This window comes from Macadamia integrifolia, chromosome 7 (genome assembly GCF_013358625.1).
Source record: "Macadamia integrifolia cultivar HAES 741 chromosome 7, SCU_Mint_v3, whole genome shotgun sequence".
Taxonomy (NCBI): domain Eukaryota; kingdom Viridiplantae; phylum Streptophyta; class Magnoliopsida; order Proteales; family Proteaceae; genus Macadamia; species Macadamia integrifolia.
The window spans coordinates 21,132,860-21,156,014 of record NC_056563.1 but is presented as its reverse complement, the minus strand read 5'-3'; the positions used below and the strand labels follow the sequence as shown (position 1 = coordinate 21,156,014).

Genomic DNA, 23,155 nt, shown 5'->3' with positions numbered 1-23,155 from the left:
CCCCCCCCCCCCAAAAAAAGTCACCATAATATAAAGGAAGAAGAAGAAGAAGATTGAGGAGCATCGGAGGCTTGGGCTGGTGCTTGCTACGATGGCGATGGTAGAAGAAGAAGAAGAATGAGGGGCGTTGTTTGCAATATTGGCTAGGGGGTCAGGGGCTTGGGTTGGTACTTGCTGTGACGGTAAAGATACAAGATCGAAGAAGGGAAGAGACACCTCAAGTTCGGTAAACACAATGGAAGTAGCTGACTAGGTCAATTGGAAGCATTAGATCAATGGACGATTCAAATTCACTATAATAAAATCAAGAGAAAATTACATGATTACCACTCTTGGGTTTCCCTTTACCAAAATGCCCAATTTATGTTTTAGTTAACAAAAATACATTGTTTTAGGTTTAAGTTTACAAAACTACCCAAAATACTGTTCATCCCTCATATGAAGAGGTTTTTTTGACCCCCACCTCCCTTCTCCAACAAGCATCTGCTTCACGCCTGTTTCATGAGCCTCATTCAACCATTACGTCTTAGCAATCATGGGCTGCACCATGCATGTTGACCCTGACATCATCAAAGTTGGACTAGAAACTACTATGCAGGCACCCTAGTTTTTAGTATTCAGGTAAGAATTAAGAACAACAACAAAGTTGATTTCTTTTTAGGATCTATACTGGTTATTTTCTCTTTTCAATTCTGAATTTTCTTCAACTATGGTTAAATTCAGGTCATCAGCGATGGCAAAACAAGGGAAATGAGTTGGATCCGAGTGAAGGTGGACTTGGAGAAGCACGTAATCATGGGGGAAATCGAACAGGGCATTGACTCACAATAGCAATTCATCGAACGCTACATCTCCAATCTGAGTAGGACCACCATCGACACGTCCAGACCTCTATGGGATCTACACATTCTCAACGTCAAAATCATAGAAGTGGAGTCTGTATCTATTTTCAGGATTCATCACTCCTTCGGCGATGGCACATCTCTCATGTCACTCCTCTTCACCTGCACCCACAGAAGCGACTTATCTGGAGGAATTGCTGGAGGGAGAAGGGAGGTGGGGGGTAAAACTATCAAAATACCTCCTCATATCATGGATGAACACTGTTTTGGGTAGTTTTGTATACCTAAATCCAAAACAATGTATTTTTGTCAAGTGAAATATAAATTGATTAATTTTATAAAAGAAACCCAAAAGTGGGTAATTGTGTAATTTTTTCCAAAATCAACTGTACAAATTTATTGTAACGCAAACGGCCCCGACCGCTACCGAAAAAAAAAAAAAAACATTTTACATAGATAATCATACCAAAAGAGAAGTAGAGAACTGTGATTGACGATTTTTATCTTTTTATGCGCAAGCAGCCCCGACAGCTCAAAATTGAGGGTAACCTGCAAACGGAAAGACAGGTTACGTCATCCCCTGTTGCGTTTCCGTCGGCGAAACCTTTGACGTCTACCGGAGAAGCGCTCTCTCCACTCACCTCTTTGCGGCAGGGTCCGAAGGAGACGAGCTGCTTCTTTCTCATTGTCTGAGGTATGCATCTCTCTCTCGGTTTGGGTTTCTGCAAATGTTCCTGGAGTGGATTTGATCTATTTTGATTCTTGGCTGCCTAGTTGTCCTGATTTCAAAGCTATCAGTTTTGGGGATTTATATTGAGAATCTTAAGGTAAGAGGATTTGATCGATTTTGAATCTGCGAGTTGGAAATCTGTCTAAAACTCTTCTGATTCCTTGGTCTTCTTGTTCCCTCGAACCCTTTTAACCTTTCCCAAATCCCAACCATTTGAGATTTTCACATATACTTTCTCTTTCCTATCAACAATTGATCTACTTCTATTGCTGGCCAGTGCTGACTGCTTCTTCAGTCCAGTGATTTGGGGATCCCCATATGTGGTGAAAGAGTGTTAACTTCTCTGTCTTCTTCTTACTGGCGCATGATATGTTTGCCTCCGCACTCTTTGAGAAACAGTGATAACTTGTACGTTTCATTTTCTTTCCTTCTGGTTGATACTTTTGTACGTACCTTATGTTATGTTTCTCTCTTCAAATTCCCCTTTCCTCCTCTATTCTCCCTCTCCCAGCGGAGAGTGGTTAGCTCTGACCCATCAAGTCGTTTGTTGGCTTCATTCACAGCCCCACTGGTCTTCTATGATTATACCCTGCAATTCCCTCTTTTCTAGTATTTCTTTGGGCTAGTTTGTTGATTGAGAACATCCTTTTAGGAGATAAGACCACTTAATCTCTGGTGGTGGATTTGTTTGTAATGTGGTTGTGACTTGAAACATTTAAGTCTTCATGCATTTTATTGCTCTTTAATGGAGAAAGATTCATCTATTTGTTGGGTGTAATGGACATGCAATGAGAACATCATAACTAAGGCTCTCTTTGGTATCATTTTTCTTTTTGTTTATGACCTAGTAAAAACAAATCATTAATAAAAATTATTTCTACCTAAACATAAAATCGTTTGGTAACTACAAAAACATTCTCAGCCTTATCCCAACTTAATGGAGTCGGCTACATGGATTCATACAAAACAAAATTGAAAAAAGTCCAAACGGGAGTGGAGGAGGGGAGGGATGGAAAGATGAGAGATAAGAAAAGAAATATGTGAGTAAGAGGAAAAGAGACACAACCCAGAAGTTAGGAAAATCTCAGCTAAGTGGGGTTAACTATATGGATCCTTGCCCTCCAATAGGTTCTATCCAAGGTCATAGCGGGGACAAGACCAAGGTTATGCATGCCATTCCTCACCACTTTGTCTATGGTCATTTTAGGCCTGCCCCTAGCTCTCTTGGCTCCTTCAATATGGATCCGATCACTCTTCCTTATTGGGGCATCCTCAGGCTTCCTTTGGACATGCTTATACCACCTCAAATGACTTTCATGAGTTTGTCATTTATTGGGGCCACTCCCAAAACAACTTTAATATGCTAATTCCTTACTATATCCTTCATAGTTTTACGGCACATCCATCTTAATATCCTCATCTCAGCTATACATAGTTTATCAATATGACTCTATTTTTGACTGCCCGACATTCCGCCCCATACATCATAGTTGGTGATGGCTTGAAATCTCCTTTCTCTTATCAAGTTGTGAAGGTTTATCGCATTTCACTATTAGCCACTTCCTTATTCTTCCTTTTTCTGGAAATTTTATTTTTAGCTAGCATAAATTGTATAGTAGTTTGTTTGATGAATCTGAGTATTTTCTGAGATCTCGTACTCAGGATGGTAAAGTTTTGTTCCTTATTTATTTGGTCGAAACACTAGATTGGGGCAGAAGACCTAGATTTTCTTTTGATCTCCATAAGTGCCGTGTTTTTCTCTCTCTTGCTAGCTAGCTCACTCTCTTTCTTTCTCTGATTGGTTTCATGGAATTAATTATTTTGTACACACCGTGCATTACCCCCCCCCCCCCCGGGCGTGTCAACATGGGAACAACCGAACAATAAAATGAATCGTCATGCCTGGCTGTAAGCGGATAGTGGCCATCAATTGACTTGTGGGCTCTTGAGGGGAGTGTAGATTTCAGGACTCAAACTCTCCCTGAAAATCAGATGCGGGTATTCTGTAATCTAGAGGGTTCCATTGAAGATCAACTTTCTTGGATTTCCTTCACTTTGCAATCGACGGAGAAGACCAATAAGAATAATCTGATAATCATGTGTCTATTATCATCTCTTTGTCTTTCTCCTCCTTTTCTTCTGTGGTTTGTGCCCAGTTTATTGTTTGTTCCAGCTGACAAGATCATCTTGAACAGTGGTTGACCCCCTAATACTGTGGATACGAACTGTCTGAGATGGACCTCTGCGCTGTCATCGGTTCCAAGTTTGTGGCCGCTGGTGATAACTCATTAACATCCTCAGTTGCCACTCAAGACCCCTCTGTACCTGAAGTCCCTTACATGACTGCAAGGATCTTCCACTCTGAGTTCACTTACAGCTTCCTGTTGCTTCCAGCCTCAAATTTGTACGTCTTTACTTCTACCTGGATTCTTATGCTGTCCTCAATGCCTATTATACGCTCTTTGCTGTCATCTGCAGGCAATATACTCTACTCGAAAACTTTAGTGCTTCCCAGACAGCCTTTATCATCAAAGAATTACCTATCAATGAAGCTAGTGAAAGATTGAATATTACCTTTGAGCCATCAAAGGCTTCCAATGGGCACGCCTTCGTGAATGGGATTGAGATTGTGTCAATGCCTCGTATATAGTAGTGGGATTGAGATTGTGTCAATGCCTGGTATATAGTAGTGGGAACAAAATGTGTTTGCCGTTGGTAAAGCTGTTCCATTCTCCATTGATAACCGTACTGTACTTGAGATTGCTTGTTGGCTAAGTGTTGGTGGAAATGATATTTCACCAGCAGGCAATATTGGCATGTTTAGGTTTTGGTCTGATGATTCGCTACATATCTATGGTCTGCGAAGATTTTCTTTTGCTGTTCTTCCTAATGCTCTCTCATTCTCTCTGAGATATATTGAGCATTTGGGAGACAAGGGGATATTCATCGTCTGTGGCTTGTTTGACTGAGCAGAGGTGTTAGGTGAGTTATCATTTCCTTCTCTCTTTTCTTCCTGATAACGAAGTTGATTTATCATTTCTTTTCGGACTCATTTGGTTAACTGTGCTAATCTGAGTTCGATTTGTAGCATTTTTTTTTTTTTGGGTTAGGAGGGTTTTGGTTAGTCTTAGAGATATACATCGGTCACCGGACATTGTTCCTATTACCGAGAAACTTGTGGTAATTTTTGGTTACGGGAGATTCAATGTTTTCTTTTTCTCTCCAAAGACATCGTTTTTTTTCCCTAGCGCTTTTTGGTACCCTGAATACAGTGATCCTCCTATATAAGAGTTGTTGGGTTGTATTTGAATTAATATATTCAGTAATTTGGCACTGTGTTAATCTAATTGACTAATTTCACTTTTATCAGTGATAGGTTGCTTCTAAATCAAACAAGAAACTTTGGTTGATAGTTTGGAATGACAAATATGGCTGTGTAAAGTTTTACAGTGTGAACACCAAACTCTATGTGCTGGAGTCCAATATCGTGATGTTTAAATCTGAAAGAAGGCAGCTACTATACTTGACAGTTTATGCATTATGTAGTCATTTGAAAAGTTAAATATGTTAAAATATAGAAGTAGGCAAAAATTACGATTCTAAAATTGCAAAAAAATTGAAGTACTGAAATCCTCATGATTTTTGGTTCCATCTGCATCTGAAATTGAAATCTCATGACTTTTCGAGAAATTTGAAATGATCATCATTAAGGGCATTCATGGCCCTACTTGTTGCCTCCCCTTCCCAGCTTCTCAAAATGTCTCTTCACCAGCCCCAAAAGATGTTAGTGTAGCTTGTGATTTGGCATTGTGAAGATGTAACCCTCTTGTAACCTGCTCTAGGAACTTTTAGGAGACCTAATAGCTGGCTCTATGTAAGAGTTTATAGACGATTTCATCCACAATTTTGAAGAAAAAATGGAGAGAGAGGATCCCTTGGTCAAGACCCTTAGAAGAAAGTAGAAGAAAGAAATACTTTAGTCATGCATTAATGAGGATACATTTATTGATAGGAGAATTATAACCTTGGAATCTGTCATATGGGCTTGGGTGTGAGTTTTAGAATTTAATATGTAATACTTATATCATTCATATACTTTACCCATTTGAACCATCCAAGTAACATGACTCTCATGGAAATCCACATAACCTTTGGACTCATAGTGGACCTAAGCCAATGAATTCTAGACTCCTACATAATACATCTGCTATAAAGGATTTCTCTTTGACATGGTTATGCACTTATGCCTACTGCCACTCTAACTGATGTGACTTAGATGGACTTATGATACTTCTCTCTCTTCTCACACCTCTTTTATATATGGGCTGCTGCTAGCCAAATGTGTACTGATAGCTATCTTTGTAACTTTATGGTGTGAATGCCCAAGTAGAATGCGTCAGTTGTTTCTCAGTGATTATCTTGCTTCTTTTTGGCCATTTATTATACCATTTTGAATTGCAGAAGTAGAGAAATGGAAGGGATGGAGAAATGGACCAATCAACTCCAACAATGGCTATATCAAGTGGAGCACTGGGTTCATCAGACTCCAGCTTCACAGCTGTATGTTGCTATTGGTGTTCTATTTCTAACATCTGTTATTCTCTTGTTATGTAAGTATCTGCTGCCACATAACTTCATGCCCTTTAACTCTTACTTTGTGCCTATAGCAAAAGAAATGGCTGGAGGGAACAGAAAGGGGAAAAAGGAACTATTGTGCAGTAAAGGAAGATCTGCTTGTTAGTGTTGTTGTAAAAAGAGATGAGAAGAAGAATAGGGTCATATAATTTCCTTATAAACTTATCAGGAGCTATGTATTTCCTTCCATACAGATTCATTCTCCTATTTGTATGTTTTGGTAATATTGATCCTATAGTTTGTGGTCATTGTCCTAAACTGCTCGCTTCTAGTTTTTACGATTAAGAATGACAACGGGTGAAAATTTGTAGTTCTTGAAGTTTTATTGGGCATTTCTGCAAGTTGATAGATGGTTGATTTTTGGATGCTATATTTTGCATGGCATGGTTTAAACCGAGGTTGTTAAAGTGGTTAGCTGATGCCAACATGTTTGAAATTCTCAAGGCAAACTGTTGACTAGTCCATTCAGGAAAAAAAAAGTCATGTTGTTTCCTGTAAAGAAAATTCTGGATGTGATTGTGTATTACAGAAAAAAGACCATAAAAATACAATTTAATGTATAATGTAATGCATCAACACTACCTCAGAAGTGGAACGCGATATTAGTGTGTACTGAAATGCCACAAGATAAAGTGAACGACAGTAGCCCTGTTTTTGTTGTTGAATGCCAAAAAAAAAAAAAAAAAGGTACAAAGTTAAAACTTTTAACAGAAGAGCAAAGGCAAGGCTGAATACTAAACCCTCTAAAAGTTGTCAGCTAGTTGTAGCTATATGACTGACTTGGTCAAAAAGACTGAAAGCAGAGGAAAGAAATTGCGAGTCTATAGGGCCTTTACTCAAAGTTTTGTGGATGCCAAATGAATGGTTGACAAATTTGGCACCTGTTATCAGTTACTACAAATATGGCAACAAATGCATAAAAGTATTCTCAACACTACTTGCCAAAAAGTGTTCTTAACACTAAAGTATCAAGGGGGAAAAAATCTCAACTCCTCACATTAGTAAATAAGAAGCTTGAAAATAAATATTCATTTAAAAAAAAAATGCTCATGTCGTATGTTGTTCTACTGATATTTGGGCTCATTTTTTTTACCTTATTTGGTGATGGATTAATTTTGTTCAGAGAACATTCTTATAAACACTGCATTTGTAATAATAGGACTTAAAAAATCAATTTCTTCTGTATGGCTAAATAAAGCTGTCGATATTGGAGCATCTGTATGAAGAAAGATGAAATAGTTATGGATATATACGCATAAATACAGAGAAGGGTCATCTAAAACAAATCCACTTTTCTGTATTTGTAGTACTCTTTGATTTCTTGATTCAGGGCAAGGGGCCAGGTAGCTTTCAGAGACAAAAGGAAAACTAATCTCTTGTTGCAGTATTTCTTGATGTTCAATGGCAAGTGAATGCCCTTTGCTATTTTCTTACCAACTTTTCCTTCCTGAATTTGCCAATCTTGCCTGATCCAACAGACCTTCCAAGCTACTGTTTTAAATATGGCAACTCAGAATTACCAACCAAATTGAAAACTAATATTTAAATTTCAGAGTGGAAGATAGCAGAATTCCTTTGATAGATCCATGTAGCCGACCCCATTTAGTTGGGAAAAGGCTGAGTTGTAGTTGTTATTGTTTGTAGTGGAAGATAGTAGAAAGTGGGACCGGCTTAAAAGAAAATTTTGCAGGACACTCATACGACCGGCTATGATGTATGGTGCAGAATGTTTGGCAGTTGAGAAACATCATAAATTCAGTGTAGCTGAGATGAAAATGTTGAGATTGATGTGTGACAAAACTAGGAAGGATAAAATAAGGAATGATCACATTAGAGATGATTTGGGTGTAGCTCCGATACATGATAAGCTACAAAAAAGTCATTTGAGATGGTGTGGCCATTTTCAACGGAGGTCTTTAGATGCTATAGTACGGAGGAGTGACTTGATTCAAATTGAAGGAGCTAAAAGAGCCTGGGGCAGATCTAAAATGACTTTGGGAGAAGTGGTGACTGGTGAGGAAATATATGCATAGCTTAGGCCTTCTATCAAATATGACCTTGAACAGAGCTGATTGGAGGGTAAGGAATCCATGTGGCTGACCCCATTTAGTTGGGATAAGGCTGAGTTGTTTTAAGATAGCAGAAGATAGGTTCTTTGGATGTTAGCAAATAGACATTAGAAGGACCATTGTTTTCTGCTAGAGATCCTTTGCTAAAACCCTAGGAAAGCCACCTTTTCTTCATTTTTCTTTTCTGTCCAAGGCTCTTTCGGAGCGCAATGGCTCTGCTATTGTGGATGGAGACATGGAGTTTTAGTTGTAGTTTTCCAAGTACTATTATTGATTATATGGTTAAAACCTTAATAGTGGATAGGTAATCTATGCTTACTCATGAATGTGAGAAACATCTAGGTAGGTGACATCACCCTTTGATGGTTTGAGTACCTAAAAAAATACTTTTATGCTTTTTCAAGTTTCTTCAATTTTATTTATAAGGAATGCAAGGATGTAATGCTCAGTTGATGCTGCACCTTTGCCACCCTTCAATTGTACAAAATTATTTATTTGGTAATTAGTAATGGTCTCTTTCTCTCTCTCTCTCTCTCTCTCTCTCTCTCTCTCAGTTCATTGGTAACAGTGGTGAGCTGGTCATTGGGTCTTCATTTTTTCTTCAGTAGTGTTGCATGTGTCTTGCAGCGGGATATGTTTTGGGAAAAATGCATTTGCCCACATGGCGGTAGAAAGCTTTAAATGTTTGAAGAGTTAAAATTGGCATCTTTTGTTTAACAGCCAATGGAACAATTAGTACATGCCACATGGTGGTCATGGGGTTGAAATTGGACCCCAAACTTGATATGTGTGTTGATTCATGGGTATATCACTTATCCAACAGTTGGTTTAACCTGACTAACCTTCCATGTAGTTCAAAATGGATTGTGAAGAAATCTTCCTTCATGGGGCTCTGTAGGTAACAATTTTCACAGATACACAAACATGGGCAACCTCTCCTTAATGGACCATTAAGAGAGCTTTCTCTTGCTCTCATGTCTTTGGGCTCCAAATTTTATGGACTTGTTCTCGATCTCGTCCTTCACTCAATGAGTTTGATCAACAGGTCAATTTTGATGGTTAGGAAAAGATCCAATACATGATAGGCAGTATGATCGAGTTTGGTTTGAAACTGGATAGATGGTCAATCCGCATGATCAGTCGACCGGTCCTCTATCTATCCGATGGTTAGAACTCCCACATTGGCTCTTTTACTGATTTAACGATTGAAAATGCATCCTCTAGATGGTGGGTATATGGATGTGGACCATGTTATGTGGTAGACCATGAAATTTGATGTGTAGATGATCCGAAGGGTTCTCTATCCATCCAACAATAGAATCAGCCAGATCAGCCCCTATGTTTATTTTATAGATAATCTTTTCTTAATGGGTTGGTGCAAAAATCATTTCTCCATGCATATGTAAAAGTGCTTTTAAACATTGAGGCATGATGGCAGGTAGTCACTTGCTTAAGAAATGCCAATGATGCAAAAAAAAATGTATGACAAAGATGAAAACGAAGTCTTTTTATAGAAAATACATGAGAGCATATGACCCTGATATTAACGTGTGCTTCATATGCATGGACTTGAAGCATAAGCCAAGGCACCAGCACAGGATTCTTAGCCAATCCCATTTAGTTGGGAAATATTTTGTATTGTTTCACAAAAATCTCTTGTAGTTCTGTTACCAACATTTGGGTTTTTGTACGAACTCCATTTGGCACTGAAGTAACCAAGATGATAAGGTACATGATGATGAATGTTGTAAAAAAAGAAAAGGTGCAGGGTTCCTGTTCTGGTGGTCTAGAGGGTGTATCTGGACTGGCACAAATGTCTGCCACGTGGTTGGTCAAATGGGGATGAAAAATTGTGTCTAGGAAGAACCCAGTGTCCCCTGCACACGTGTCAAGTTTCACTGAATGCTGTTCAAGTGGCAAAATAAAGGCTTGGAAATTGTAAGACTATGGGAGGGTGTATAGCATACATGGACTGCTGACTGCAAAGGAAGATGTTGATACATGAGCGTATATTAATTTAATTTGAGTCTGCAATTTGACACGTGGCTAATCCGAACACCTCCTAGATTGCCAATGGTGGAAGTGCCACATCATCCTTCCACAATGCATGACTAGGTGATAGTGAAGTGCATAGATTCCCACCTGGACCTGCTTGTCCAGGAAAACTTTTGGGGAAAAAAATTGATAAATACATACATTTCTTATTCATGCACTATAAAATATGTTTTTAAATAGTTTTATTCACTCAGTATTAAATATAAAAGAGTGCCCTTAGAATAAACTGATGTACATGCAAATTATGTGAATGGTAATAGTTGAAAACAAGAGGTGTGGTGGAAAACTTTTGTTTGGATAGAAAGTGTTAGCATGCGTTTGATGTGTGCATGTTAAACTGCTTCAGCATGGCTGGACTTTGGGGAACTTTTTTTTTCCTTTGGTGAAGAAGAGGAAATTTGGTATTAATACAATCTCCCTGTTCTCTTAATGCAGTTGGCTTTTTCAGGAGAACAAAATCTAATACCATTGTGCTTGCTGGTCTGAGTGGTAGTGGAAAAACAATTCTCTTTTACCAGGTTAGCTCTTAGATTACTTTCCATGATTCCATCCTCTAGGTGCATCAAAATGTGCTATTATTATGTATTTTCTCTGTTCTTGTGTCTTTTTTTTTTTGGGTTAGAACAATCCTTATGTCCAAATACAGGTATTCTAGATTTTATTGCCCAATCTGTATGGCATAGTGATCAAGGCGAGAAGGCGACTAAGGTGATGGAAGATGGTAAAAAAATCAAGGTGGCGGCTCCTTGTTGCCTAGGCGACCAAGGCGACAGTCTAGGTTGACCCGCCTTGTCGCCTAGGTGACACCTTGATAACTATGGTGTAGGGAGGAATTTTGGCTTTGATACCAAATTGATAGTGATCCCGGGTCTGGAAACTCTATTCTGAATTACTGTGGCCCACTCGAATACTTAATTACTCAATTGCAAGAATTAATGGCAATTTCATAGTTATACTAAAGTTTTAAATTGTGTCAAAATTGTAAATACTATGAACAGTATAGGGTCCTTGTTGACAAAAGAAACAAAATAAAACTCGTGTAATAACCACTCATATATGGGGGTATGCGTGGGATAAGGAGCTAATATAAATAAGGGGGGAAGTGGTTTACTATGGTAATAAAGCAAAGAGGAAGCATCGAGTAGAGGTGGGGTTGGGGTTGGGGTTGGTGGTGGGGACGAAACAAAAGTTGTCTTCAACCTTTTGACGTTGCAGAACCGACAACAGAAGGCCTGGTCTCCAACAGGGAGGGCCTTTGATGCAAGAAACCTGACACACCGGGGATGAGGACTTGAATCCAATTACAAACTCCCAAATCGAGGAAAGCAATCACTTGATTTCCATCATACGAGCAGGATCAAAGTCAAACCCTGTTCATGTCACTGGCAGTACCCTAGAGATCAACTCACTCATAATCCCAGCAGAAATAGGGGGTACTAGGGCTTGAAGCTCTATGGTTTGAATTACCTAGGAGTGTGATTCAATGGCCAAAACTTAGGGCGAATCAATTGGGTTAAGGGGGTGTAATAGGGCAGCAAGGGTTTCTTTGAACTTGGTATTGTCACCCAACAGTAATAGGGAAGCAAGGAAAACAAGAAGATAGGGAAAGAAAAGAATTAAGAGAGAATAAAGGAGGGTAACAGGAAACTAGTGCCTGCAACAAGGAGAGAGGTTGGGGAAGAGGAACAACAGTCAACTAACTCGACATGAACACCCACGCGTATGCAACAACAACAACAACCATAACCTTTATCCCAACTTAATGGGTTGGCTACATGGATCTGATAGAAGCATACATAAATAAGAGAAGAAAAGGCAGTAGAAGGTAAAAAGAAAAATGAAGAGGTAAAAAAAAATTGAAAAGAGGTAAAACACAAAAGTCAGAGCAGCATCTCGGGAACATCCGCCTAAAAGGGGTTGGCTACACGGGTCTTAGTGTCCTCCAAACAGCTCTATCTGCGGTTATACTTGGGTTGAACCCTAGCTTTTGCATATTTTTTCTTACCACTTCTCCTATGGTCATTTTAGGTCTGCCCTCCTCTTTTAGCTCCTTTTATCTCCCTCTTATGCAACTCAACTCAATATCGTTCAATTGCTTCCTCCTTCGGTTACATGTCGATTTAAAAGGGAAAGAATAAAAACAAATAAGACTCCTATTCCAACTATAAAACTAAAATAAACGTAGCCTACCCAAGGTAAAACAAAAGATTATGAGAAAAATCTAAATGAATAAACAGATGAACTATTACCAGCCCCTATTAAACCAGAAACCCAGGTTGGGCTGGTTCTATCGGGGCTTGGGTTTCCAAACCCGGTGATGCAAATAATTCACATAATGAGCTTATTTTATCGGAAATAAGCCTTGGGTTGGGTTATTTATGTGTTGGGTTTTTGATCCCATGGGTTTTCTTTGTAATAGACCATTTTAATGGGCCTAAAATATGGGTAAAGAGTAGGAAAACGAGATTTAATTCATTATTTTAGTTGGAGTCTTGTTTTGAGTCTCTTCTCTGTTATTTTAGTTTTCTAGTCAGTTTAGGTTTCCCAATTAGTTAAAGATTGGATTAGGTCTTTCCTTTTTAATGTTTGAGTCAGTTTTGAGTAATCTATTTAAGTTTGTAAAGGGCTATAACATTGAACACGAATGTGATTGAATGAGAAAAAAGAAAGCTTTGTGCTGGAAAACTGTGAGATGCAGTGTTGTGAGAGACAGCTTGGGTGAGATGCCCTAGGGAAGAGTGAGATACTCGACCCAACCTATTCCCCTACCCCCATTCTTCCCTTCATTCTCTTATTTCTGTTTTGTTCATACTATCTGTCATACTATCTTATTTTTATTGTATTTACTAAAGATCCTACTTGGGATTGGGTCACTTGTGAACCAATCTTACATTATTTGGTATTAGAGCAGCCTAACAGATGGAGCCGCGTGATTTTTTGAGAAAAATTACTTCATACATGTTCCTTGATTGGGTAAAAGAATTGAACATCTACTTTGATTCCTACAACTCGACAGAGACACAATGGCTTCAATATGCTTGCTCCTAAATGAGTGATTGTGCTCGAATCAAATGGAGAGTCCGTGAAAGGCAATTTCAAGCTCAAGGACGTGTGTCTAAAACTTGGGAGGAGATGGAATATTGGTTGGCAGGCATGTACCTATCTAAACGTGAACGAAGAATGTACTTCCTTCCACCAGAGTCCCCTCTGAAGTCCTCTACAGGTTTCCAAAAGCCATCCACAGGCGACAAGAGCATGAAAGAAGCGATAGATTGTGTACCTGCTCTTGTGCAACAATACAAGGAAGCGCATCCAAAGGAGACACCTCCAATCAAAACATTTGAACCTGAAGTTAAGGTTAGTGTGGAAGAAATTTCAGCCATTCCTATTGTTGAGGAAGAGTTAGTCATTCATGTTCCCATCAAAGAGACTTATGTGGAAAGATTTGAAGGCAACAAGGTTGCCACAATGGACAAAGAGGTTGAAACTGAGGAACTTGACACTACAACAACTGTGATGATTGTGAACAACCAAGGGAAAGATCCTAAGGGGTTCAAGAATGAAGTTGTGTTGAACCATTAACGGAATTGATCGAGAACCACCAGGTAGATGAACCAAACGAACTTTTTGTTGCATTGAAGTTTGAAGAGGTTGAAGGTGCATATGTAGATGACCTTATGGATACATCCGACGATGTTGAGGTTACACATGTGGAGTTCATCATCTCATTGAAGTATCTAGAAGATTGAGCTCCACACATTCTAGACTACATTCATGTCTTCAAAGAATTGCTTGAGTTTTACTATGGACTGCATAACCTTCATCACATCAAGGTGGTCATTCTCATGTTCATATTTTTTTTTTAAGTGGTGGAGAATTGATGCAGATAATTCACGTAATGAGCTTATTTTATTGGAAATAAACCTTGGGTTGGGTTATATATGTGTTGGGCCTTTGATCCCATTGGTTTTCTTTGTAATTGTTTTGAGTCTATCTTCTTTGTTATTTCAGTTTTCTAGTCAGTTTAGGTTTCCCAATTAGTTAAGGACTTAGTTAGGCCTTTATTTTTTAGTGTTTGAGTTAGTTTTGAGTCTTCTATATAAGTCTGTAAGGGGCTACAACATTGAACACGAATTTGATTGAATGAGAAAAAAAAAGCCTTGTGTTGGAAAACTGTGAGATGTAGTGCTGTGATAGACAACTTAGGTGAGATGCCCTAGGGAAGAGTAAGATACTCAACCCAACCTATTCCCCTACCCCCATCCTTCCCTTCATTCTCTTATTTCTGTTTTGTTCATAGTTCATACTATCTGATTTCTATTGTATTTAGTAAAGATCCTACTTGGGATTGGATCACTTGTGAACCAATCTTATAGGTATTGTGCTGGTCCAACCAATCAGGGGCCACTGTATTGTCCATTCAACTGGAATTTCAAGCTGATCAGAATTGCTTGCTTAAAATGAGTAGCCTGTTTTTTCTCAATCCTGATTTTATCCTTTTACCTGTGATCCTGTTGCAAGCTGATCTCCCATTGGATTTCACTGGGTTTGGGATCAGCACTGCATAAAATGGCCTTTCTTCTCTTTATTCCTCCTAAAAGTTTGGATCAGCCACAAAAAAGAACGCTATTAAGTAAATATGTTATGTATTGCATGCAATGCAATTCCAAAGGAATAGAAATCATTAGGTGTAGCTATACAAATATAGCTGTGGTAGTATGCTCTTTTTTGAGCTGTTCACCAGCCATTCTGGTTTGCTTCTTCTGGAATATTAATAATTTTTCCTTCTTATCTTTTGAGTTTCATGCCATCTCTGGTAAACCAGATTTTGATTTCTGTTAGCCCCTTGCCCTCCTTCAGCTGCATTTTGCTTTAAAGCATTGGATGTATTTATTGATGGTGGTGGCAATCTCTGAGCTGACTTGCAAAGTCAACCTGGTAATTTTGGGTGTGGGCTGACACTTTCTAACAATAAAAGGATCGGGTACTCTGATTCAGGTTGGGTCCTTGCCTTGTGCTCTTGGTGCACCTGGCATTGCAATAATGAAAACTGCCTCTTTTTCCCATGTGAGTCAAGATTTTTCAGTTTATCAAATATAGGTTGGATTGGGATAGGGTGTATAGGGTTACCCTCAATGTTCACGCCATCCAAACTGATCCACTGCCACCTTGAATTATCATTATATGTTGTACTACTTCCCTCGTACCTTTATTAGTGTGTGTATTACCTCTGTGTATTTGTGTGTGTAGGTTTGTTTATGTTTCAGTTGGATCTATTATTGAGAAATGGTTATTTATTTCAATACTGTGCCAGCTTCGAGATGGCTCTTCCCATCAGGGTACTGTTACATCAATGGAGCCAAACGAGAGCAGTTTCGTGCTACATTCTGAGTCCTCTAAGGTAAAATAATATTTGTTTGTGAAGTATTTCATGCACATTGTTGTACTGTTGTAATCTGGAAAACATGTTTGGCAACACCATCCATGACCCTTTGTGGTTAATCATTCGTAGGAATTTATATGAAGTACGAATGATATAGAGTGGCAACCTTTTTCATGCTGTTAGTTTTCTAAAATATAATCCGAAGTTCCTATCAAAAAGATCATATACAATTAACATCCACACCGTGTGCTAGGTTTTGGGAGTCATTGTCTGAGGATCTAGTCTACCACTTCATGATACCCTCCTGGATCTGGTTTGTGACAAAATGACTAAATTGGTTGACTGTAACCGTCAATTTGATGGAGTTATTTCTATATTCTATTAATTTTAATTGTAGAAGTGATGTAGCCAGCCAATCCTGTAATCTTGTCGAGGAATCAGAGATCAGATCAGCTGCTCCACAGGGCCAGATTTATACTATTTCCAGATAAAACAGGGTTGAAAAAGGCTTGCTGATTTTCTAGTTTCATTTGCCTGCATCGGAGAAAGAAAGAGAAGAAAAAGAAGAGATAGGGGCTGTGACTGTGAACTGTACCCATGAATAGTAACTGAAGAAAAGGAAAAGAGAAGAGGAAGCCTAATGCAGGAGTAGATTACAAGTACTAACTCTGTAGTTTACAACCCCAAACAAGACAAATTGGACTAGGAAACAAAGAAATAAGACCATCAATTAAACCCCCAAGGATGCAATACCCATATAGGAGCAAAACCAGCCCAAAACCCAACCCGATAGGAGAGAGAAAGACCTGCTATAGAGCTGGGAAGAGAGAGGTGCGGCTAGGTCTGTAGGAGTCCAATTGAGTTGCACTATTGAGCGTAGATAGTCCCTAGGGAGGGTACAAAAACCCCCAAAGTTGGGAGGATTCTGATTGCTGGTTGTGAAGTTACAAGCTTTCTTGATTTTCTGACCTAGGAGAGAGAAAACTGAGAAGAACCTTCAAGAACAGCAGCTGAATGCTTCCAACAGTGACTAGGTAAGGATCGTGGGACCCTTATGAGGCTTGGAATACCCTGATTGAAGATCCTGGCTGAATAGAGTACAGAAGAGAGAAAGAGAGGAGATCGATCTCTCTCTATTCCCATTAGGATTGCTGATCGGTTTTGATATCTGCAGACATTTATCAGAATCTGAATTATACCTCTTGAATGTTATAGCAAATAAAATAAAAAAGAAGAAGAATAAAACAGATGGGGGGTTGATAAGGGTGAAAGAGAATAAAGGAAGTGGCTATTTTAGCCTGAGTTTCTCACCCATAGCTATCTCAGCTGCTCTAAGCATTTAGTTGCAAACTTTCTTTCATTCAAATATGAAATTATAAGTGCATAAGCTCCTCTATTTATAGAGTGCAGAATAGCAATCAAACTAGTACTAGGAGCTAGTTTCCCAATAGGACTAGACACTCCTACTACAACTAGGAATTCAAAATAGGACTAGGACTTGACTTTATGACTTCAACATGGAGTAGGACTAACTAACTAATAGTCCATATAGGACTTTACAACCGACCAATGGCCTAATGGGCCTTTATTGAATTAAATAGCAACTAACTAAACTAATGAATTAAATCCCATTTTTCTACCTTCTACCCATATTTTAGGCCCATTAAAGTGGTCAATTTCAAAGAAAACCCATAGGATCAAAGGCCCAACACATATATAAGACAACTCAAGGCTTATTTGCAATAAAATAAGCCCAAGTGACTTATCTAAAGCCTTATTGGCTACCCAATTCAAATCAAAATTCTGTATTCTATCCCATTAACCATCATCATGAGGAGGTGGTTCCATAGTTATAAGAAAACAAAAGAAAGCTTCCTCAATCTGAAACTCTTAGGTAGCTAGACTAACTCAACTAAGGAGACTAAAATACTTAACTAATTAGAAGTAAGTTGATGTGTTACACTAACCTGTTAGGACAGATTTGGAAATTAACCCATAGGATAGAATCAAGAACAATACGGCAGAAATAGAGAAGATCAATGACTAATGAACCAGCCAACCAGTGAGGCTGAAAAACCGGTCAAAGGCTGTCCTATACCTTCTGTACTTGTGGCTAAAAACAGAAAATAGTTAGTTCTGATACAAAGATAAATCCCAAGTTCCAGATCTGATGATGCTGCAATTCTGGACAGAAGTAGTCCTATTAGGGAGGAACATCATATCCAAAATTGGATTCAATCCGGTCAGATGGCTGGAATTTTTAAGAGAAGACTGAGAACACAAGTGGACAGAATTGATATGCGAGAACAGAATTTTAGGAAGAAAAGTCTTAGAATATGGAGTGAATAAAATCTGAAGAAAAACGAAGAGAAGGGACACAAGGAAGGTGGAATTGAACTCACAAGAGGATAGATTCAGATTAGATTAGACACCCACACATTCACCTTGTAGCTTGCTGAAACTGAGAACAAGTAGGAGTAAAGAGAAAAAAAAGAGGAAGGATATGACTTTGGAATCACCACCAAGGACTGGAGCTCCATCACCACGGTTCAAGGATAGTTTCACCACTTGCCAAAAGAGGGGGAAGCCCAATTTCTCATTAAGTCAATTCATAGGGAGGTTTATAGAATTGGCTCAATACAATAGAAAATTTAAAAATACTAAGCCCACAACCCATATAATCCATTGGGCACTCAAATTAAGCCTTACTTAAACCAAACTTGAGTCATAGGTTCAGTTGTACCCAATTTATTAAACCAAATCCAAAAAAACAAGCCGATTTCTCTTTTCTAGCTGGAATTCTGCATCATAGGTGATGTAGGAGAAAACCTAGACAACAAGACTTCCTACAGGTGCTGTCCAAGTGGACAATATTGACTCACTAGGACCTAGGTTGGGATTGGGATTGGTGGGGCAGCACAATACAATGACCAACATGCATATATATTCGAAATAGAAGCAATGCAACAACAGCCAATAATAATCTAGATGGAAAAGCAATTAAGCTACATAAATCTCAAGTGGGAAACATGGGGAAGGGAACATGGCAACGTATTGTAGTTTAAGCACAAATCAGTTCAAGAATCAAAGAGTAGGCATCATGCTTTTCCTCAAGTCGTTCAAATATTAGAGAGATCAACAGAATTTTTAATCACAGAAAACTAGCTAGGTGAACAGCAGCAACAGAATATAAACTCAGCGGGACAGAGATATGTGAACAGCAGTAGCAGAATGTAAACTCAGCAGGGTCTTTTTTTAAAGGATAACAGAAAAATATATGGGCTTGAAACAGAGAACAATTTCAGATTTCAGTGATGGGGGAATGGGAAGATGACAAGGGGTCCATGGAGGTAGAATTTTTTTTTGGGGGGGGGGGTTTACTCCCTTATTGGCCATATTGAGGATAAGAAAGAACCAAATTCTTCAAAAGAGGGCATCACCTTGTTGGTAGGAAAAAAATCCACTTGTGAGAAGTATTCAGCAAGCAGTCCAGATGGAGCTTTCGATTGAGATGGTCTTAACTATTTGTTCAATAACTGCAGCAGACATAATAGCAACTGAGAGGGACAGAGACAGTGAAAGAGAGAGACAGGGAGAGAATCGAGAAGAGAGAGGGCGAGAGTAGAGACAAAAGAGGGAAGAGCACGATAGAGAGAAATTCGGGGGGGGGGGTTTGGGTTTTTTTGCTTTCAATAATTTCATGTCATTAGCTTAAAATTGTGCCAAATGGCTTACTAATAGGGAAAAATACTAAAAGAAAAAGGATTATCCTAGGAACAAATATCTCAGAAATAAAGAAACCTTCTAAAAAAAAAAAACAATAGGATAAGTATCTAGTTTCCTAATTATTCAAAACAACTAAATAAGAAGATATAATAAAGTAAACTACTAAACTAAAAAGAGATCTGGTGGGGGCCACAAAGATTGGCCGATTGGGAGGAGAGAGGGTCGAACCCAGCGCTGGTTCGATTCTCTCTCCTTCCTTCTTCCTTCTTCCTTCTTCCTTCTTCTAGTTTTCCTCTGTGAGACTTTCCTCCAGCCAAATGGAATGCACATGTGGCTGGGTCTTGCGCCTACGCCGCTGGTACACGTGGATGTCCCCATCAATAGGTCTTCTAGATAACTGTGCCCCACACAACTAACCAAAAGAACTCTTTAATGACTAAATTAAAGCCAACTAATGGACCCACTACTAATTAAACATCCATTTTCGCACACCCCTTTAGATCCCGACTTTCGGCCCTTATAATTCAGCACATTACAAATAAAACCCAAAGAATTAAAAACCTGTACCCCATAGATATTAAAATAGGACCAATTTTTGGACTGGACGACCTGCATCAAGAAGCACATATACACAGCACATTATATACTGCATGTAATGTTACACAGAATGGCTAGCAAATCAACTCCTTGAAGGATTCTGTTTTATCGATATCTGTAGTGTCCATGTTGATCTTTGTATTAACTTTCCGAAATCCAAAGTTTTACCACTGCCTTATCAAGTTATCATGTATACCTTTTGTTCTTTATTTTATTTTATTTTATTTATTTATTTTTCTTAAACTCCCAAAGGCCCCTGTTAGATTGTCAAGGTATTACTTACTGTTCACCATGGTGACAATTTCAAAACTCCCCTTTCTTCTGTCTGTTTGATTGCACCTCCAGTCATAAATTTCTTAGAAATTGAAGAGGTAACTCATCGTTTAGTTCATTCTACATAAAAAAAGAGCAACGTAGTGCACGAGGCTCCCACTACTGTAGGGTCTGGGAGGGGCAAGTGTACGCAATCTTACCCCCTGCTTCGTAGAAGAGGCTGTTTCCAAGTTTTGAACCTGTGACCAACATGTTGCAATAGTGCAACTTAACCGTTGTGCCACAGGCTCGCCCACTTAAATGATAAATATATCATTTATTTATCAGTATGATTCTGAGTTCTCATACTGAACTCAGAATGATAAATAAATCAGTCTCATCAGTATGATTCTGAGTTCTCATCTCATGTGCAGAAGGGCAAAATAAATCCTGTCCATGTGGTTGATGTTCCTGGGCATTCACGACTTCGACCAAAGCTTGATGAATACTTGCCTCAAACTGCTGCCCTTATTTTTGTTGTCGATGCCGTGGAGTTCTTACCGAATTGCCGTGCAGCTGCAGAGTACTAAAAAGCTACAACTTTTGCAGTTCTCATTATGCATTTTCACATGCATAAATTTACAAGATTCTGTTTGTGACATTTTACCTTTTTATGTTTTCAATGTTGCAGGTACCTTTATGATATCTTGACCAAGGCAAGTGTTGTTAAGAGGAAAATCCCAGTAGTAATACTATGCAACAAGACAGACAAAGTGACGGCACATACCAAGGAATTCATCAGGAAACAACTTGAAAAGGAAATGTAAGACCTCAACTCTTTCATTTTGACTGAGTTGGTGATGTCAAACTGGTAATCTCACTTTATTGACCATGATGTCCTGATGGCAAGTGCATGAAGTACAAATCCTTTCAAACTTTCTTTCATTAAGTGAGATTGAACTTGTATCCTCAGTTCTGTGGCAGTGATGTTCTCATTACAAGGCCATGAGACTTTAATGCAACATATACTTCATCTAGGACAGGAAGCAACTGGCAAATGAAATGTAAGGTTTCAGTGCCTTCTATTTTTGAAGGGTGGGTAAGATATAACTGGTTATCTGACTGCATAAGTTCTGATGAGTGATGACCAAGTGTCCTTTAAACCAAAGTAAGTTCATTTGATGCAGGGCACAAGTACCAAGCTGCCTGAGTTCTGAGACATTTGCCAGCTAGTTTGTGATCCAGCAAGATTCATGGACACAATTTCTTTATGTGGTTGACCTTAGAATTACTATTCTGAAGTTTGATATCAGATATACATAACTGAGTTATTAATGATGATCTACAGGTGGAGTGGCAGCTTTGCTTCTCCCCCCACCTCCCCCCCCCCTCCTTTTTTTATTTTTTTAATAAGGTTGCTGAAAAGTGCAAGTTCATTCCTTAATTGTTCTGCTCGGCATTTTGTTTGGTTGATAAATCAATAGATCTTATGTTTTTACTCTCTGCTTCATCCTACAGAGACAAGCTACGGACATCAAGGAATGCTATTTCAGATGCTGACATTGCTAATGAATTTACACTTGGTGTCACTGGAGAGGCCTTCACATTCTCCCATTGTCATAACAAGGTGACCGTTGCAGAAGCTTCAGGGCTGACAGGTGATATAGTGCAAGTTGAGCAGTTCATTCGGGAACATGTCAAGCCTTAGAAGCTAAATTTTAAGGCTTGTGAAATTTACATGCTCTCTAAAAAAGGCTCTGGGTCAGTCTCATTACTGTATGCGGTCAATCCTGATGAAAAATACATTTGAGCATTTCACAGAACGTAGAACTGGAAACAAGGGGCCGTGGCTAACTGATATCCTTGCTGGCCTCTTGTGCCTTTACATGGAAGCCTCTTGGTCAGGACTTGTTCAGTTACTGGTTCTATTAGAATTTCGGCAGTTAAGTGCATATTTTTACTGGTTTTTGATTGTTTTATGATTCTTTTCTGTTTAGCGTTGTTAGTTGATATGCAATCTCATAGGGAGTTTCAACTGTGGATCATGTCATTTGAACTTGCATATCGTTTATGAAGAGTCTTTACCACAGACATGATTGACTAACAGGAAGAAATCCTTCTAATCCGTTATTGTGGAAATGGATACTCTCAAGTTAGTCTCAAATCTCATCCCCTGAAGAGCAGGTTCACACAGGACTTGCAAATGGTCATCCAGATTCTTGTGTCTCCTTCCAATGTTCCCTAATTCTTGGCTGAAAATTTCATTTCAAAGGATGGAGTGGGTGCTGGGATGTCACCTCGAGGATCAGATTTGATTCATTTGAAATTGGTCTAATATTTGAGGATCTGTTTGTCTCGTCAATGGAATGGAGTTGGTAATGAATCAAAAGGGGAAAGTTACTTTTCACCATTGGCCAAGAGTACCAGATAGGAATTTAAATTTTATTGAAAATTATTTTTCTTCCATATGGTTGTCTGGACTCTGGACTTTGGACAACAGTCAGAAAATCAGGTGGAAAATGGAGAGTTTGACCAATCCCTTGAAAGGACCATTTACATATTTGGAAAGTGTGGTATTTAATACAAAGATAAGGGGGAGGGTTCCCACATTGCCAGTGTAGGAGGAATCTCCCATGCCACATCAATGGCAGCGCGTACGTGGGACGATTTTGTCAGGAGGGGCTCTACAATGATAGAGAGGAGAGAGAAAATGTTAAAAAAATATCACAATGAGAGGGCAATTGAGACGGCATGAGGAGAAAACTCTTTCCCAAATAAATATATATATGGAAGGGAAGTGAATTTTTGAATCTATATGAAGGAAATTTTTTTATCCATTATTCAACATGATTTTATTATAAAGGAA

The 23,155-nt window shown here is 38.8% G+C and overlaps 1 protein-coding gene across 3 annotated transcripts; it reads left to right on the top strand.

Annotated features, from left to right (window-relative positions):
• The first annotated feature begins 1,323 nt into the window (after positions 1–1,323).
• Positions 1,324–22,263, top strand: LOC122084312 (signal recognition particle receptor subunit beta-like). Of its 3 annotated transcripts, none has more exons than XM_042652456.1 (7): positions 1,328–1,536; positions 6,034–6,182; positions 10,767–10,849; positions 15,646–15,732; positions 20,724–20,872; positions 20,981–21,112; positions 21,808–22,263. In XM_042652456.1, the coding sequence occupies exons 2-7, from the start codon at positions 6,044–6,046 to the stop codon at positions 21,995–21,997; spliced, it is 780 nt and encodes a 259-aa protein (XP_042508390.1). In that variant the 5' UTR covers positions 1,328–1,536; positions 6,034–6,043; the 3' UTR covers positions 21,998–22,263. The 3 variants fall into 3 exon arrangements, with proteins under 3 accessions (XP_042508392.1, XP_042508390.1, XP_042508391.1); XM_042652457.1 differs by lacking the exon at positions 1,328–1,536 and adding an exon at positions 4,106–4,554; XM_042652458.1 differs by lacking the exon at positions 15,646–15,732 and having other exon boundaries at positions 1,324–1,536.
• The last annotated feature ends 892 nt before the right edge of the window (positions 22,264–23,155 follow it).